Source organism: Mobula birostris, chromosome 18, assembly GCF_030028105.1.
Source record: "Mobula birostris isolate sMobBir1 chromosome 18, sMobBir1.hap1, whole genome shotgun sequence".
Lineage (NCBI taxonomy): Eukaryota > Metazoa > Chordata > Chondrichthyes > Myliobatiformes > Myliobatidae > Mobula > Mobula birostris.
The window spans coordinates 60,298,777-60,317,777 of NC_092387.1; the positions used below are offsets into that span (position 1 = coordinate 60,298,777).

General features: G+C 40.6%; 1 protein-coding gene across 1 annotated transcript in view; it reads right to left on the reverse strand.

Annotated features, from left to right (window-relative positions):
* LOC140212159 (tetraspanin-3-like) overlaps positions 1–19,001 on the reverse strand; it is a 72,782-nt gene that overhangs the window by 29,290 nt on the left and 24,491 nt on the right. The window contains exons 2-5 of the mRNA XM_072282787.1: positions 12,070–12,261; positions 7,490–7,564; positions 3,341–3,442; positions 2,474–2,626 (exon numbers count right to left, since the gene is read on the reverse strand). Coding sequence (XP_072138888.1) covers positions 2,474–2,626; positions 3,341–3,442; positions 7,490–7,564; positions 12,070–12,261 — 522 coding nt within the window. The remainder of the gene's footprint in view (positions 1–2,473; positions 2,627–3,340; positions 3,443–7,489; positions 7,565–12,069; positions 12,262–19,001) is intronic.

Consider the following 19,001-nt stretch of genomic DNA (forward strand, 5'->3'; position numbering starts at 1 on the left):
TCTGGAGCACTCAGAGGAAACCCATGCGGTTACAGGGAGAGTGAATAAAACCCTTTAACGATAGCGGTGGGAATTGGTGATCACTGGTGCTGTAAAGCATTGTCACCCCATGTTTGCCGTCCCATCACCTCACCCATGTGCCTCCTCTCATGCTTTTGTTCTCAAGATTAGTAGGCGCATTACACTGAGCTGAAGAAGACCAACAATCAAGTTTTGCTTAATATTACACATTCAATCGCTTCCCTGGGGCAAAGTCTAGCGTATGGAGTCAGGTTACAATTTATCATTGAAGTCAGTGAAAGGCAGGAAAAACTCCAGGGAAAATTGGCCTAAGGTTGTATTACAGAAAAGCAAATTCTGTTTTTTTTCTTAACAATTGATGGCACATCAAAATATACATGTGCTTTAAGAATCTCCAGAAGCAATATATTACAATTCAATGAAACTGCATGCATCTTGTTTGACCCCATTGTTATTTTAGTATAGGATTCTGATGAGCAGAGATGGGGGAATTGGAGGGAAAAGACAGCTATAGGCTGTTACTGGAGAACTGAAAGCATCCACACAGAGTTGGGTGATGAACTTAAGTGTTCATGGGTTGGTTCACTGTCCATTCTGAAATCTGATGGCAGAGGGGTAGAAGCTACTCCGAAAAATGTTGACAATGCATTATCAGTAAAATTAAACATTTTTCTTGATTTTAAAAGACCATTAAACAATCCATGAAAAAATCTCTCTGGCTTAGATATTATCAAAATCTTGTATTTTAACACCATATCCTCCAAAATATCAGCTTTGTTAAATAAAGACCATTCTTGGATGGCGGGGAACATACAGGATCTATTTATTACTCTTCACTAGTTACCCCAAGAGGATGGTAGTATGCCTTTAATCATACATTTCAGATTCAAAAGAATACACAACTTCAGAAATGGACAGATTTTCCTGGTTGGGAGACTGGACACGACAGGAGGAAAACAAACAAAACAAAAAAAAGTACTGAAAGACACAAGACAGATTTGAATTTAAAAGACTGAAAGCATCAAAGGATTCCGTAAACACAAGAGGTTCTACAAATACTGTAAATCTTGAGCAATATGCACAAAATGCTAGAGGAACCCAGCACGTCAAGCAGCACCTACGGAAGGGAGTAAAAGTCAACATTTTGAGCAGAGACCCTTCACCAGGACATACAGCTACAAAGAGCTGTCAATTAAGTTCAAACGTGCAGAGATGAACAGCAATATAATATACAGCAAAAGTGACTTAACACTTACAAATAAAAGTGCTGTTAATAAATAACCCACTATTATGAAACAAAAACAACCCACTTCCATTTAAAAGTTGATTTATGGAACTGTTTACCACTGCAAAGAGACAAAAATTTTGAATTAGCTTTCAATCACAAACAAAACTCTTGGCTGAGTGTAGAAAAGATTTACAAAGATGGCGACAGGACTTTAGGGACTGAGCTACAGAGAGAGGTTGGACAGGCTAGGACTTTATTCCTTCAAGCATAGGAGATTGAGGGGTGATCTTACAGTGGTGTATAAAATCATGAGGGACACAGATACAGCGAATGCATTCAGTGTCCCGTTCCCCCTCCCCCCCATATTTGGGGAATCAAAAACTAGAGGCAAAGGCTTAAGGTGAGAAGCGAAAGATTTACATGGTGGGGTAATTATTTAGCTTTTAAACACAAAGGGTGGTATGTGTGTGGAATGTGTTGCCAATGAAGTGGTTGGGGCAATTACAATAATAACTTCTAAAGACAGCTGGACATCGCCTGGAAAGGTTTAGTAGGTTACAGGCCAAATGGGATGTCCTGGTCTAGAACATCAAACACAGAAGATTATAGCACAGGAAGAGGACCTTTGGCTCACAACGTTGTGCCAAACCAGCTTAAAAAGTAAATCAAAACCCCCCCAAAAAAACCCTCCTACCTACACAATGTCCATATCTCTCCATCTTCCTCACATTCATGTGCCCATCTAAACACCTCTTAAAAGCCTCTAATTTATTTGCCTCTACCACCATACCAGGCAGCACATTCCTGGCATTCACCCCACTGAGTAAAAAAACTTACCCTTCACATTCACTTTGAACCCACCCCCTTTCGCTTTCAATCCATCCCCTCTGATATTAGACATCCCTACCCTGGGAAAAAGATACTCTGTCTGTGCCTCTCATAATCTTATAAACCTCTATCAGATCTCCCCTCAGCCTCCGCCACTGCAAAGAAAACAACTCAAATTTGTCCAGCCTCTCATCATAGCACATACCCTCTAAACCAAGTAGCATCCTGGTAAACCTCTTCTGCATGCTCTCCAAAGCCTCAACATCCTTCGTATAGTGGAGCGATCAGGACTGTAAGCAATATTCTAGATATGGCCTAACCAGAGTGCTGTACATGACTCCATGACTAACAGATTCTTCTTATGCAATACCTGTAATTTTTTTCATCCAGTCTTACCTCAGAATACAGGTCTGAAGGACGGTTCATGCTGCCTGTGCAGTTGCTGATGCCTGATTTGCAGCAGCTAATTGGCACACTATTATTCTTGGTTTGTTTGAACCACTGTGTATCTTCCCAATCAGAGTAATTATGGATACCACAACAGCGCAGCTTTCAAAAGGAAATACACAAGTTAGTTCAAGTTTGCAGAGATGGAACTCATTTACTATGGTTTATATACTTGTATCACTAAACTGTTAAAGTAATGGAAATAACCAGACACCTTTTTTTTAATGAATACTTTGGCTTGCTAGCACAATCACCAGCACTAGATGTAATAGCATTTCTTTCAGTAGTCTGCCTGGTCCTTCAGGCACTGAGTTGTCAAAGATAAAAATCGGAATACTGCAGATGCTGGAAATGTAAAATTTAAACAGAAAATGCTGGAAATACTCAAGATGGGAAGACAGTATTAACACTCGAGGTCAAAAAACAACTCCCCCTCATTAGTTCTACGGCTTGAAATTTTTAATTGGAACAAATTAGTGAATTACCTCTCTCCAATACCCTCACCACCCCACTCTGCCTCACTTGCCTTTAGCAACACCAAATAGTGAGTAAACTGTACCATTGATTTTCCTCTCCTTAACTCAGGAAGTAGTAAACTGGTTGCATTTCAAATATTGCCACTGCAGATAATACTGCAGTGTGGGGAAAAAGGGTCTTCCTTAGATACTCTTACTTTAAGTTTATGTCATTTAATCTATGCAGAATGATTAACAGGCATATGGAATTATTAAAATGCCGCTGCTGAAGCATACATCTTGATCATGTGCAAATGGCAAAGACAAGACAGATCGATGTAAATTATTTAGCTAATCTCACCTGTCTCTGTACATAATCAATCGCACGGCTGGCAGCATCCGGGTATGTTCCATTGTATTCATTATACACTTTCTGAATACTGTCATCAACCTCATCCTCCACCTATGCAGAATGAAACAAGGCTTAGAAATGGCAAATAATTTTATGCTTTTTTGAGAATAGATGCTCGTTTAATTTTTTTTTTGCTCACTGTAGCTAGGAAACATTTGGAGGTACAACCAATGAAGGCATTTCCCTTGCACCAGGTTCCTCTGCCTCTTTTAAAGCAACAGGAATAAACAGAAAGTTAACTTGTTACACCCAGAGCTTGTCAGGTGTGAATTATGCAAGAGAACTTGAATCTTTAAATACAATGGTGTGTGGACAATATCATGTCCATACACAAAGACAGTATAATACAGTCATGTAATAACATCACCAAGAGTTCAGTATGAGATTACAACTATAAAATTAACCATGCTAATATTTGGCAGGGAATAAGTAATTCCGTTCAATAAGAAATTTTATTATCTCAAATTAATCCTGGCTTGTTCTGGAATAAATTACAGATTGACTCATTTGCAAATGAGGTGCCAGAAACGTTAACAATTATTGATTTCAATCATCTGTAACAACAGATTTGGCTGGCATGGAATAAGCGAAATAGTCTAAGGTTTTACCATAGAAAGCTAAGTCTTGAAGAGGCAACATAAGCCATACATCTATTTAGTCTAATAGTCATACAATTGGTTACTCGATGTTCGAAAGGACCATGCAGGTTCAGTGGTTGTGAGGGAGAGGGAAGGATTTAACTATATAGTGACATGATGAAACTATGAAAGCGGTGAAATCATCAGACAAAGTCAGCATGGATTTGTGAAAGGAAAATCATGTCTGACGAATCTCATAGAATTTTTTGAGGATGTAACTAGTAGAGTGGATAGGGGAGAACCAGTGGATGTGGTATATTTGGATTTTCAAAAGGCTTTTGACAAGGTCCCACACAGGAGATTAGTGTGCAAACTTAAAGCACACAGTATTGGGGGTAAGGTGGATAGAGTATTGTGGATAGAGAATTGGTTGACAGACAGGAAGCAAAGAGTGGGAATAAACAGGACCTTTTCAGAATGGCAGGCAGTGACTAGTGGGGTACCACAAGGCTCAGTGCTGGGACCCCAGTTGTTTACAATATATATTAATGACTTAGATGAGGGAATTAAATGCAGCATCTCCAAGTTTGCGGATGACACGAAGCTGGGCGGCAGTGTTAGCTGTGAAGAGGATGCTAAGAGGATGCAGGGTGACTTGGATAGGTTAGGTGAGTGGGCAAATTCATGGCAGATGCAATTTAATGTGGATAAATGTGAGGTTATCCACTTTGGTGGCAAAAACAGGAAAACAGATTATTATTTGAATGGTGGCCGATTAGGAAGAGGGGAGGTGCAACGAGACCTGGGTGTCATTATACATCAGTCATTGAAAGTGGTTATGCAGGTACAGCAGGTGGTGAAAAAGGCTAATGGTATGCTGGCATTCATAGCAAGAGGATTCAAGTACAGGAGCAGAGAGGTACTACTGCAGTTGTACAAGGCCTTGGTGAGACCACACCTGGAGTATTGTGTGCAGTTTTGGTCCCCTAATCTGAGGAAAGACATCCTTGCCATAGAGGGAGTACAAAGAAGGTTCACCAGATTGATTCCTGGGATGGCAGGACTTTCATATGATGAAAGACTGGATCGACTAGGCTCATACTCGTTGGAATTTAGAAGATTGAGGGGGGATCTTATTGAAACATAAAAATCCTAAAGGGATTGGACAGGCTAGATGCAGGAAGATTGTTCCCGATGTTGGGTAAGTCCAGAACGAGGGGTCACAGTTTGAGGATAAAGGGGAAGCCTTTTAGGACCCAGATTAGGAAAAACTTCTTCACACAGAGAGTGGTGAATCTGTGGAATTCTCTGCCACAGGAAACAGTTGAGGCCAGTTCATTGGCTATATTTAAGAGGGAGTTAGATACGGCCCTTGTGGCTAAAGGGATCAGGGGGTATGGGGTGAAGGTTGGTACAGGGTTCTGAGTTGGATGATCAGCCATGATCATACTGAATGGTGGTGCAGGCTCGAAGGGCCGAATGGCCTACTCCTGCACCTATTTTCTATGTTTCTATACAACGGGCCTCCATTATTCTAACAAGTCAATGACTTGAATTTTCACATCTAGCCACCTTCATTGTTTTCCTACAATGAAACCTCAAGGTGCAGAATTATACAATTTGTAATGTGGGTTATAATACTTCTGATATTTCATACCCGAAGATGGTGCACGAAGACTCTGTCCTTACATGAGGAAACTCGGGAGCAAGGCCCCATTCTACTTTGCCCCTCATAACGATCTTGTCTTTTAGGAAAAGGGCAGGCTTTCAAAGTTTTTACATCACTAGTTAAGTCAATACCTAACCCAACACTGGAAAAGTGCTCCCTGCAATTGAGCACATCTACAAGGAGCACTGCCACATGAAAGCAGTATCCATCAAGGACTCTACCATCCATTTTGTTTTCTCGCTGCTGCTATCAGGAAGGAGGAACCGGAGCCTTAGGTCTCACACCACCAGGTTGAGGAACAGATATTACCCTTCAACCATCATGCTCCTGAACCAGCTTGGGTAACTTCACTTACCTTAACTCTGAACTGATTCCATAACCATGGACTCATTTTCAAGTACTCTACAACTCATGTTCTAAGTATTATTTATGTATGTGTAATGCCCTGGTTCATATTTTTACTGTTATACTGTATGTATTTCATTTTGGCAGTTTTGTAAGAGCTGCTCGTTTTCAGCTTGCTCCATTTTGGTTTGTTTGGGTTACTGTTGAAGATAAGGGATGACATGGAATGTGTGCCATCCAATTAGTGGGAGCTTTTCTTGGTGAGGGACAATAAGGTTAGTCAGGTTTTTTTTTTGTTGTTCGGTGGCAGATGAAGAGAGAAGATGCTGGGGAGAATCGGTTGTAGCATACGACCCAGTGGGACACTGGTTTGTTCAAGGTGGATTGCAAGCAATGTCTGGAAGGTGGCGTGGGCATTCACACTGAAGAGGGCCCAGCTCGTGCGTGACACAGAAGTTCAAGATGAGCTCCAATCTGTGCATATTTGACTATTTAATTAGAATGTGCTCTTTTCTTTTTGTTATTAACCTTTTAGTTAAGATTTATAAATATAACTCCTTTAATTGCATGCAGTGTACTGCTATTTCATGGCACCCATTTGTAACAAGGGAGGAAATTACACAGCATCCACACAAACTGGGGTTTGGGGTGGGAGAGTACCTCCCTCTCATTAGCTTGGTGGGGCTGGAGGTTGCCTTCCCTAGACTTATGTAGCCAAGGAAACCAGGGTATTTCATTCTGAGGTATGTATGCATGTATTTTTTTGTATTTGCAGTTTGCCCTCTTTTGCACATTGGCTGATTGTCAGTTTCTGCATAGTTTTTCATTGATTCTATTGCATTTCTTTGTTCTACTGTGAATGTCTGTGAGGAAATGAATCTCAGGTCAGGTCATGGTGACATACACGTACTTTGATAATAAATTTACTTTGAACTTTGACTGCTAACTTGATTTTGTGGTGTGATTGCTACAAAGCTGCTCTCTCAATCACACTTTGAAGCCAAGCATCTCAGTTTCTCTACACACGTGTTTAGAAATTAACTCCAAGACATGAGCAATTGATCATCTAACTTCTTTTTGTCCATTCTTTGGAGCTCAACTATCAGTTAAATAGGTGAGAGGAAATGGAAATGAAATCCAAGGTGCTGACTGAGCAGAACACTGTGACATTTAGAGACTATTAATGCTGTCAATATATTGCTGTTTTAATTCTCACATAACAAAAGAATTTTGGGTCTGAAATGTAAACATCTGTCACAAATGTGTGCAAAGGATGTGTATCACAGGTTACTGCAGCACAAACTGACATTTAATTATACAAATTACAGGCATTTTATCTACTTTTATCAGTTTGTAATTGGTAAATACAAATGACATTTACAACAGTAAAGCTTTTCCGCTACAGCTTTTCAGTTATGAATAGCCATCTTTTTGCACCTTTTTTCAAAGACACAAAATTAACATTGGCTCTCCTATCCTAAACAAAACAGGAAATAGAACATTTACCTTTGCTCTGTAGATGTAGCCAAGTACTACGACAACTCCTTCTGTGATGAAAACTATCAGTAGAATCAGCACAAACTTGTGTGAAGAAGAGAAAAGCTTTTCAGTTTCTGTAGTATTATGAATTTGTGTTACAAATAATAATCCGAACTAATTTCAAAACAGACTTTTCCTTACTGTGCAGCTTCTTTTATTACCCAACAATAAATGTTTCTAAACAGATATAAGAAAGTTAAACAAAGGTTTTTTGGCCATTCAAAAGTCACTTAATCTGGCAACCAACAGGCTAAAGGCTGCCAATTTAGGGATTTAAGGATATTCTCTGTCTTGATTTTCCATTAAATACCACTGTATTCCAATAGTCTCAGATGGTCAGCATTGCTTAAGTGCAGGTGCTCTAGTGTTAATCATGTACACAATTACAATTGGTCAACAAGAGTGAATAATTCTGGTCAGCACACAATAGACAGGATGTGATTGCACTGGACAGGGTGCCTGGGATGGAAGAGAATGGATTAGCTCAGATTTTCTTGGAGCCAAGAAGTAAATCTGATAAAAAGTACACAAAATTAGAGTGTTGAAGTGGATCTGAGGAAGGACTTTTTTAAACCCAGAGATTGGTTTGAATCTGGAACCTACTGAGTGGTAGAGACAGAGACTCTCAAAATAATTAAGCATCTGGATGGAAAAGGCAAAAAAGTGTGTAAAAAGTTATTAGTATAGATAAGAAATTGATTGTTGGCATGGGCGTTCTGGGTTTAAAAGCCCAGTTCTGTGCTGTTGTGCTGTTTGTGAATCTCAGGTGGGTAACAAAGTATAAACAATGCTTTCTAATATCGCTCATCCAAAGAGTTTATTGATGAATATAATGCAAAATCAATCAATTCTTAAATATCACCAACCTATTCATCAGATTTCTGCACAGCAACTTTAGCATGCTGTACACTTTCAGCAGAACTAGCATAGTTTACATATAGATCAGTGGTCCCCAACCACCGGGCCGCAAAGCATGTGCTACTGGGCCGCGAGGAAACAATATTACTTGGCGATATGAAACGACATGAGTCAGCTGCACCTTTCCTCATTCCCTGTCATGTACTGTTGAACTTGAACACAGGGTTGCCAACTGTCCCGTATTAGCCAGGACTTCCCGTATATTGGGCTAAATTGGTTTGTCCCATACGGGATCGCCCTTGTCCCGTATTTCCCCCGCTAAGGTAGAGCGTTCCTATGAAACCGTTCGTAAGCGGACATGGAGTAAAGCGAAGAAGCAATTACCATTAATTTATATGGGAAAAATTTTTGAGCATTCCCAGACCAAAAAAATAACCTACCAAATCATATCAAATAACACATAAACCTAAAATAACACTAACATATAGTAAAAGCAGGAATGATATAATAAATACACAGCCTATATAAAGTAGGAATAATGTACGTACAGTGTAGTCTCACTTAACAGAATCGGGAAGATTAAGCCAAAACCGATTTGTAGAAAAAAACTGGCACATATACGCATGCGCACACAGGTGCCCGTGCAAGGTTTCATGGTCATGATAGCCTTTCTCAGGGTAAGCACAAGTGTCCCGTATTTGACTGCTACTTTTGTCCCTTATTTGGGAATTAGAAAGTTGGCAACACTACTTAAACACCACCCCCCCCCCACCCCGTCGGCCGGTCTGCAAGAATATTGTCAATACTAAACAGGTCCGCGGTGCAAAAGAGGTTGGGGACCCCTGATATAGATCATCAACAGCATCTTTCAAATCATATTTTGCAATTAGTATCTTTTCATTTCTTTATATTGGAAGATAACAAAATGCAACAGTATTTATCTGTAGGGGCACTTGTTATTAACATGGGAATGTTTCATTTAAACTGATCAGCAAGATCAGTCAGTCTCTGCCAATGACATTACCAGCATTAACTGTTTATTTAAGTAGTTCGGTTTGGTCGCCGGCCGCTCGACCATGGTTTTCAGTCGGGTGCCGGATGCTCGGAGAGATTCGGCGGGGAGCGGGCGCCCAGCTGGGGGCCGTGGTTGAGTGGTCAGCGACTAGGACCAGCTCCCTCACTGGACTTAGTCTGGTGAGGAGGGTGTGAGCACACCCAGCAGGACTTAAAAAAAAAAACAAGACCTGACAAAGGGCGGATGAGCTCCTTGTGAGCCAATGGCCATCTTCTGTGGAAGAGATTAAAGCCTCACCACGTATCTATGAATCGTATGCTATGCACCTAGTTAGAAGAGACATGATGAACTTGGGCGCTGCACCGTGTGCCTGGACCTGCCCAAGGCCTCTGCCTAAGGAAGGGCCGAGCTCAAAGAAGCAGCCGCAGCTAGAGGCCGACACGGCCTCCGGCTCGAGTTCGGCGGGGGCTGCAGCAGGTGGTGCCAAGGCGGCCAGCGAGAACAAACGGGAGGACAGGCTGTACTCGGTGCTGTCGCAAGATCGAAGAAGATGGAGGTGCATAGCTGCCAACCCCGGATTTGGGACGGCACCCACTGACCGACTGACAACCCAAAAACCCATTTCTCCACAACTTCTTACTTACTGAGGACTTGATTCCCAACCTGTTATGACCTAGCCAACTCAACCCAGGAGAGAAGTGGTGAGTAACGTGAGCACACAACTAGACCACTAACAGATGGGGTGGAAAAGTTTCAAAAAGATGTGGAACTGCTTATTTCTACTTTCACTCAGTGGCAAGGTTTAACGAAATGGAGGACCAACTCACAAACAAGAGAAAATCTGCAGATGCTGGAAATCCAAGCAACACAATTGACGTTTTGGGCCAAGACCCTTCAGCAGGACTGCATTTTTCTCCATAGATGCTGCCTGGCCTGCTGAGTTCCTCCAGCATTTTGTGTGTGTTGCTTAGATTTCCAGCATGTGTGATCTTCATTCACAAATTTTCTCCTTTGTGATTGGATTACTACACTGTGAAGTCTCTTTCAGGGATGCTTACCTGAAGAAGTTTAAATCTTTCTTCTGGAGGACTAACTCACTTTTTAAAATATATATTATTTGTCTTTGCACTATTTTTAATCTCTTCATACACATATATACACTTACTGTAATTGACTTTATTTTTTTCTTTTCTATATCATATATTGCATTGAACTGCTGCTGCCATGTCAACAAGTTTCACAACACATGCCGGAGATAATAAACCTGATTCTGATTGACAGTTTTATTGTTGAAACTATATTTTAGTACAAGTCAGGGAAGTACAAATCTGAGGGAGAAAAAAAATTAGAACTTTATGAAAATGATAATTAGATGGTATCATTCATGGCTTGTATTTCAGTCCTCAAGTACAATGGTTTGGGCCATTGGCTAATCGGAGCAGCTGCATATTTGGGGCAACTCTTAAAGAAAAAAATAGAGAAAATAGCCAGAATTCTCTTTGTTTATTTAGAATACTATGCTGTTTAATTGAGGCAGGAGACTGTTGCCAAACCGTTTCTAACTGGCGTAGGTTGTGTACACTTGCGTGGCTGTTAGACCAAGCTTAGAGCAAACAGTTTTTAAAAAAGAGTCAGTTGTGATCTACAAAGAATTTGAAGTTATTGACAACCATCCTGAATGTTGCAATGAAAATGAAGATTTGGAGGATGCAATCAGTGAAAGCACTGTATGAAGGCAGTCCATTTCTGCACTAGATGCTTGTGCTGATTTTGTTCAGTTACAGTCAATCAAAAGAACATGGCAGCATACACTGGATGAGTTCCTATGCTTTAAGGAACTAACTTTAAGGAACTAATACACAGTTTTATAGTACTGAATTGGTAAAATTCTAATTTGTTCTGTATTTCATTTAAATACGGAATTTGTTACTCATTTAAACTGTAGTTTGTCTTTTTTTACACTCTTATATCAATTTCCATTAAACTTCAGCTAATTGGGGGAGATGCTTAACTGGGCCAAAATGTACTGGCCCCAATGTGTCGCAATTATCCGGAAATCACTGTATATTAATATGCTTACCGGAGACAGCATTTAAAATACAGTTGTTCCCTTGTTATCAAACAAAAACTTCACACCATCTTAAAAGTTTCTTCCGCTAGACAGTTAATCTAATCAACCACAGTGGTTAGCATCCCTACCCCTCTATCTGTTACTGTACTGCAATTTAAACCTCTTTTTATAATGCTGTTTACACTGTAAACACATGTTGATATTTATGCACATTTTATTCTATATCCCTATTTTAACTTCTATATTTTTATCTAATTCTTTACTCTGTAGAATTGATGTTTTTTTGCCGTACATTGAGCCAACACACCACATCAAATTCCTAATACGTGTAAATGCACAAGATGAACAAATCCTTGATTTGTTCCATAACTGTGCTTCCTTCAGATTCATGATACATTCTGAATGAGCTTTGAAACTAATATTCCGGCCAGGAATGATATTCAAGCAGTATTTGATCTAAAAAAAAGAGAATCTTAATTTCAAAAACAGATTTTAAAATACAATTGTTCCAAAAATACTTTGAACATTTCAAAAAGCTAGAGCAATGCCTTCAGACAGAACACATTACTCCAAATTATTAGTAATAAAATTTGTCCAACTCACTGTTGCCAGGCCACAGTGGCTTTCACGGATAGTGGCACAGCAGCCAATTAAACCAATTATAAACAAGAGCGCCCCGACCCCTATGATGACAACAGCAGGTATCAGCGTGTAGACGTCTTCGAAGAAGTGATCGTAGTCATCATATGTAATGAAGACATAGGCACCAACGTAACAAAGGATCCCTGCTGCCGCCTGTGTGGTAAAGCAAAAGGAAAACATTGAATACTTTGCAATTACTTTTACTCTATAGTCAAATGCAAGAGACAGTATTTTTACCAGCTAGCTATATTTCACCTCAAACCACTGGCTTCACCTTAATTTTGTTGCAACATGGGCATTCACAACCTTTCATTTATCACCCATCTCCAGCTGCTCCCAAACACATCATATGTCTGGATCAGGTAGTACGTATAACCGTTACTTTCCTCTGTGCAAACCTAGGAAGTAGTGCAGGGAACTACAGAAATGCACAGTACAGAAATAGGCCCTTTCGCTCCACCTCAACCATGCCAAATATGACCTATCCATTTTCTCAAAATAGGCCCATGTCCCTTTACACCTTTCATATCCAAAAACTGGTCCAAACACCCTTTAAACATAATTGTATCTGCTTCCTCTATCTCCTTTGACAGATATTCACCAACTTCTGGAAAAAACTTACCACTCAAATCTCCTTTAAATTTCCCCATTCTTACATTAAACTTTTGCCACACACATCAAAGTTGCTGGTGAACGCAGCAGGCCAGGTAGCATCTCTAGGAAGAGGTACAGTCGACGTTTCGGGCCGAGACCCTTCGTCAGGTGTGTGTTGCTTGAATTTCCAGCATCTGCAGAATTCCTTGTGTTAAACTTTTGCCATCCAGTTCTACACTCCCTTGCTTGGGAACATTATTTTTACTACCTATTCCATCTATCATCCCTCAAGAATTTTACGTAAGGTCACCCCTTATCCTCCTACATCCAGTGAGAGCAAACCAACCTATCCAATCTAACTATAGCCTTCCATTCCAGCCGACACCCTAATAAACCTCTTGTGCACATTGGTTACTGCTACGACATCCTTCCTACCACCCAAGTGCAGTGTAAATAATGTATCTTTAAAAAAAGAACAACTTCAACATGTCCCGACACTTTTCTTTGGCCTATGAAGCAAGCATACTAAAAGCACTTTTCATTACTCTATTCACAGGACACTGCCCTCCATCAGCCAATTGCCCCTGATGAAGCTGTCATCAAGGTTCAGAGACTATGTGCTATTGAAATTCATAAGATGTCATCCTTTACGGTCAAAAAGGAAGGGTGGAAATTGCAGCGAAATAAGGGTTAAAATTAGTGCAGACACTTCACACAGCCTTTCGCTGTGTGGAAGTTCACTAGGGCAACAAGTTAAGATGGTTAGCTGACAACTGTGTGCAGTCACCTAGGCTGAATGTGGTTCTTGAAAGTCTAACTCTCTTCAAGCTTGGGAACGAAGGTTATTGAGCATACCAAGACAAGATAAAAATGCAAAAGAAAGTATTCTAGGGCAACACTTATTGGATAGTTATTGTACTAATTCTTAACACGTGGATTTAATTGGTTATTAACAGCTGAGATTTACTTAAATATGCAAATGTTGGGATTCAGAAGTTTCTATTAGTTCAACACTTATAAATAACTGGCGTCAGTTTCTGTAAAAAAAGATAGCATTTGTTTGCTCAGACTTCAGTGCAGAGCAGCGATGGAGGCCATGCTGATCTCCTTGTGTCCAGGTAAGTAAAATGTGATTAACGAACAAGTACAAGTTGTCAGATTCCAGTTAAATGGCAATGACATATTCCAAGTATGAAATTAGGAAAACTTAGAAACTTCAAATGGGTTGTACCTTGAAATCTGGTTAATTGCTCAAGATGCTTTTCAAATTACCAACATAGTGAGACTGATGGACAGTTTGATTAATAAGCCCAAATTTAATTTACAAGTAAACAATTTGAAGACAATTCTGAAGCCACTCAAGATTTTAAATAATATGCAAAGAAAATCACATTTATTTAAAATTGAGCGATACAATTCTGAATATATAATACATGTCAGTGCCAGGGGAAACAACACAGAAATACAATTTGGTTAGGAGCTCAAGGACTCCTTTAAGATTCTTAAGCATAATAAAATGCTCTACAAATTTAAATACTAAGGAATGAATGCTCCAGCTCATCCAACGGAAACAATCCATCACTGGAGACGTGTAAATAGAAACTGATTACATACCGGGAACCAATAGCAGACCGCAAATCCGACATTGAAACAATTGACTAATACTGCAGCAGGCTAAAGTTGTGGAGCCAGTTCTACCCATCTGCACATTTCTCCTTGTGACTAGGATTCATATCTTCAAAGAGCAAGAACCTTGTAGCAGGTGTTATAGTTAATGATACACCAGCTGTCATCTCTCTGGACACCTTAATTTAAAACATTCTGCTTGTTAAGGTATTTGTTAATATTGTCACATCTAAACCATGCCCCACATTGGGTCTACTGTATATTTTTTATAAAGTACTGTACCTGTCCTGTCCATTCCAAATGACCTGTATTATGCTATTTAATCAGAGTGAATAGCTTCTGCTACAGATTCAATTTCTTACATCTACAAATTAGATTAAGATCATTCAAACAATCTATGATTGAATCATATCCTCCTCCTTTGTAGTTAGGCTACTCGGTTGTGTTTCTCAGATTGGAGGAGCATTAGAAAAACTGGTTATGCAAAAGTAAATGTGGTTGAGATGCACACATTATAAAATGTTGAGGGAAGGTCAGCATGGGAAGTACAAAAGGGCTTCCCATTCATCTTTCAATTCAATATTGTTATAAAGGAGTTTTAAGGTGAATAGAAGTGTTATCAGTGCCCAAAATAAAATATATCCAGGACATGCCGGGCAATTACAAAGCAGCAAGTTTAATTTTAGTGGCCAGTGGTCTTTTATCCATTAGAGATGTTTATCAGGAGCACTGTGTGCAAAGGGCCCTTAGCATCATCAGCAATCCCTCCCATCCTTCCAACAATCTCTTTGACCTCCTACCAACAGGAGGAAGTGCCATAGCATTAGCACAAGAACTGCTATGATGGAAAACAGCTTCTTCCCACAGGCCATAATACTATTGAACTCGCTGCCACCACCCAGGTCTCATCACATATGAAGCACAAGTAGTATTACTATTTACCATAAATTAACAAATAATACATGTATACGATACAAACTTGTTACTTTATGGTAAAATTTGTGTTATGCATGAAACTTGTATGTATTGTGTTATGCACCTTTATCTGGAGGGATGTTGTCTCATTCAGTGGTAGACATGTGTACGGTTGAATGATAATAAACTTGAACTTAGGAACCTTGGGAGATAAAATCAAGGACAAAAAAATTATTACAAGAAACACACAAAATTGCTTGAGAAACTCAGCAGGTCAGGCAGCATCCACGGAAAGGAATAAACAGTTGACATTTCGGGCCGTGATTCTTCATCAGGACTCCATAATCCTGATGAAGGGTCTCGGCCCGAAACGTCAACTGTTTATTCCCCTCCACAGACGCTACCAGACATTCCAAAATCCTCCAGCATTTTGTGTGTTACTCTGGATTCCCAGCAATCTCCTGTGTTAGTAATACAGGAAAGCCAGCAGGAACTTGTTAAGTAACAAAGCCAAACTTGGAAGTGCAGTATAAAATAATGTGGACAGCAATAAATACATAACAGCACAAAGAGGCTAACTTGTTGGAAATACATCATTCTGGTAGAAAGCAGAAGCCTTCATGGGTTGAGACATTGAGTTGGGAGGCCCTGTTGCAATTGCATAAAACATTGCTTGGTTTGTAACAGTATTCATAATGGTTCTGTTCATCACATTACAGGAAGGATGTGGTTCAAGCAAGAGTGGAAAACAGGTTTACCAGTGTTGCCCAGCTAAGGGTTGCAGATGCAAGGCGGCTGGTCTTATTCTTAGTGAAATATAGGAGGCTGAGGTGTGACTTGAGAGGTCTACAACATTATGTGTTGGCGCACAGAAATAGACATAGAAACATAGAAAACCTACAGCACAATACAGGCACTTCAACACATAATGCTGTGCCAAACATGTCCTTATTTTAGAAATTACCTAAGTTTACCCATAGCCCTTTATTTTTCTAAGCTCCATGTACCTATCCAGGAGCATCTTAAAAAATCCTACTGTATCCACCTCTATCACAGTTGCCGGCAGCCCATTCCACGCACTCACCACTCTCTGCATAAAAAAGTTAACCCTGACATCCCCTCCGTACCTACTTCCAAGCACCTTAAAACTGTGCCCTAGATCTTGAACTCAATCCCACAGTTGTTGAAGGTCAATGCACTATATGCCTTCTTAACCACACAATCAACCTGTGCAGCAGCTTTGAGTGTCCTATGGACACGGACTCCAAGATCCCTATGATCCTCCATACTGCAAAGAGTCTTACCACTAATACTATATTCTGCCATCGTATTTGACCTACCAAAATGAACCACCTCACACTTATATGGGTTGAACTCCATCTGCTACTTCTCGGCCCAGTTTTGCATCTTATTGATGTCCTGCTGTAACCTCTGACAGCCCTCCACACTATCCACAACACCCCCAACCTTTGTGTCATCAGCAAACTTACTAACTCATCCCTCTACTTCCTCATCCAGGTCATTTATGAAAATCACGAAGAAAAGGGGTCCCAGAACAGATCCCTGAGGCACACCACTGGTCACTGACCTCCATGCAGACCATGACCCATCTACAACCACTCTTTGCCTTCTGTGGGCAACCAATTCTGGATCCACAACGCAAGGTCCCCTTGGATCCCATGCCTCCTTACTTTCTCAATAAGCCTTGCATGGGGTACCTTACCAAATGTCTTGCTGAAATCCATATGCACGACATCTACTGCTCTACCTTCATCAATGTGTTTAGTGACATCCTCAAAATTCAATCAATCAGGCTCATAAGACACGACCCACCTTTGATAAAGCCATGCTGACTATTCTTAATCATATTATGCCTCTCCAAATGGTCATAAATCCTGCCGCTCAGGATCTTCTCTATCAACTTACCAACCTCTGAAGTAAGACTCACTGGTCTATAATTTCCTCAGCTATCTCTACCCCATTTCTTGAATAAGGGAACAACACCTGCAACCCTCCAATCCTCCAGAACCTCTCCCATCCTCATTGATGATGCCAAGATCATTGCCAGAGGCTTAGCAATCTCCTCCCTCACCTCCCACGGTAGCCTGGGGTATATCTCGCCCGGTCCCGATGACTTATCCAACTTGATGCTTTCCAAAAAACCATAGAAAAACCATAGAAACTACAGCACAGAAACAGGCCTTTTGGCCCTTCTTGGCTGTGCCGAACCATTTTCTGCCTAGTCCCACTGACCTGCACGCGGACCATATCCCTCCATACACCTCCCATCCATGTATCTGTCCAATTTATTCTTAAATGTTAAAAAAGAACCCGCATTTACCACCTCGTCTGGCAGCTCATTCCATACTCCCACCACTCTCTGTGTGAAGAAGCCCCCCTAATGTTCCCTTTAAACTTTTCCCCCCTCACCCTTAACCCATGTCCTCTGGTTTTTTTCTCCCCTTGCCTCAGTGGAAAAAACCTGCTTGCATTCACTCTATCTATATCCATCATAATTTTATATACCTCTATCAAATCTCCCTTCATTCTTCTACGCTCCAGGGAATAAAGTCCTAACCTATTCAACCTTTCTCTGTAACTGAGTTTCTCAAGTCCCGGCAACATCCTTATAAACCTTCTCTGCACTCTTTCAACCTTATTTATATCCTTCCTGTAATTTGGTGACCAAAACTGAACACAATACTCCAGATTCGGCCTCACCAATGCCTTATACAACCTCATCATAACATTCCAGCTCTTATATTCAATACTTTGATTAATAAAGGCCAATATACCAAAAGCTCTCTTTACGACCCTATCTACCTGTGATGACACTTTTAGGGAATTTTGTATCTGTATTCCCAGATCCCTCTGTTCCACTACACTCCTCAGTGCCTTACCATTAACCCTGTATGTTCTACCTTGGTTTGTCCTTCCAACGTGCAATACCTCACACTTGTCTGTATTAAACTCCATCTGCCATTTTTCAGTCCATTTTTCCAACTGGTCCAAGTCCCTCTGCAGGCTCTGAAAACCTTCCTCACTGTCTACTACACCTCCAATCTTTGTATCATCAGCAAGTTTGCTGATCCAATTTACCACATTATCATCCAGATCATTGATATAGATGACAAATAACAATGGACCCAGCACTGATCCCTATGGCACACCACCAGTCACAGGCCTCCACTCAGAGAAGCAATTCTCTACTACCACTCTTTGGCTTCTTCCATTGAGCCAATGTCTAATCCAATTTACCACCTCTCCATGTATACCTAGCGACTGAATTTTCCTAACTAACCTCCCATGCGGGACCTTGTCAAAGGCCTTACTGAAGTCCATGTAGACAATATCCACTGCCTTCCCTTCATCCACTTTCCTGGTAACCTCCTCGAAAAACTCCAATAGATTGGTCAAACATGACCTACCACGCACAAAGCCATGTTGACTCTCCCTAATAAGTCCCTGTCTATCCAAATGCTTGTAGATTCTGTCTCTTAGTACTCCCTCCAATAACTTACCTACTACCGACGTTAAACTTACTGGCCTATAATTTCCCAGATTACTTTTCGATCCTTTTTTAAACAATGGAACAACATGAGCCACTCTCCAATCCTCCGGCACCTCACCCATAGACAGCGACATTTTAAATATTTCTGCCAGGGCCCCTGCAATTTCAACACTAGTCTCCTTCAAGGTCCGAGGGAACACTCTGTCAGGCCCCAGGGATTTATCCACTTTAATTTTCCTCAAGACAG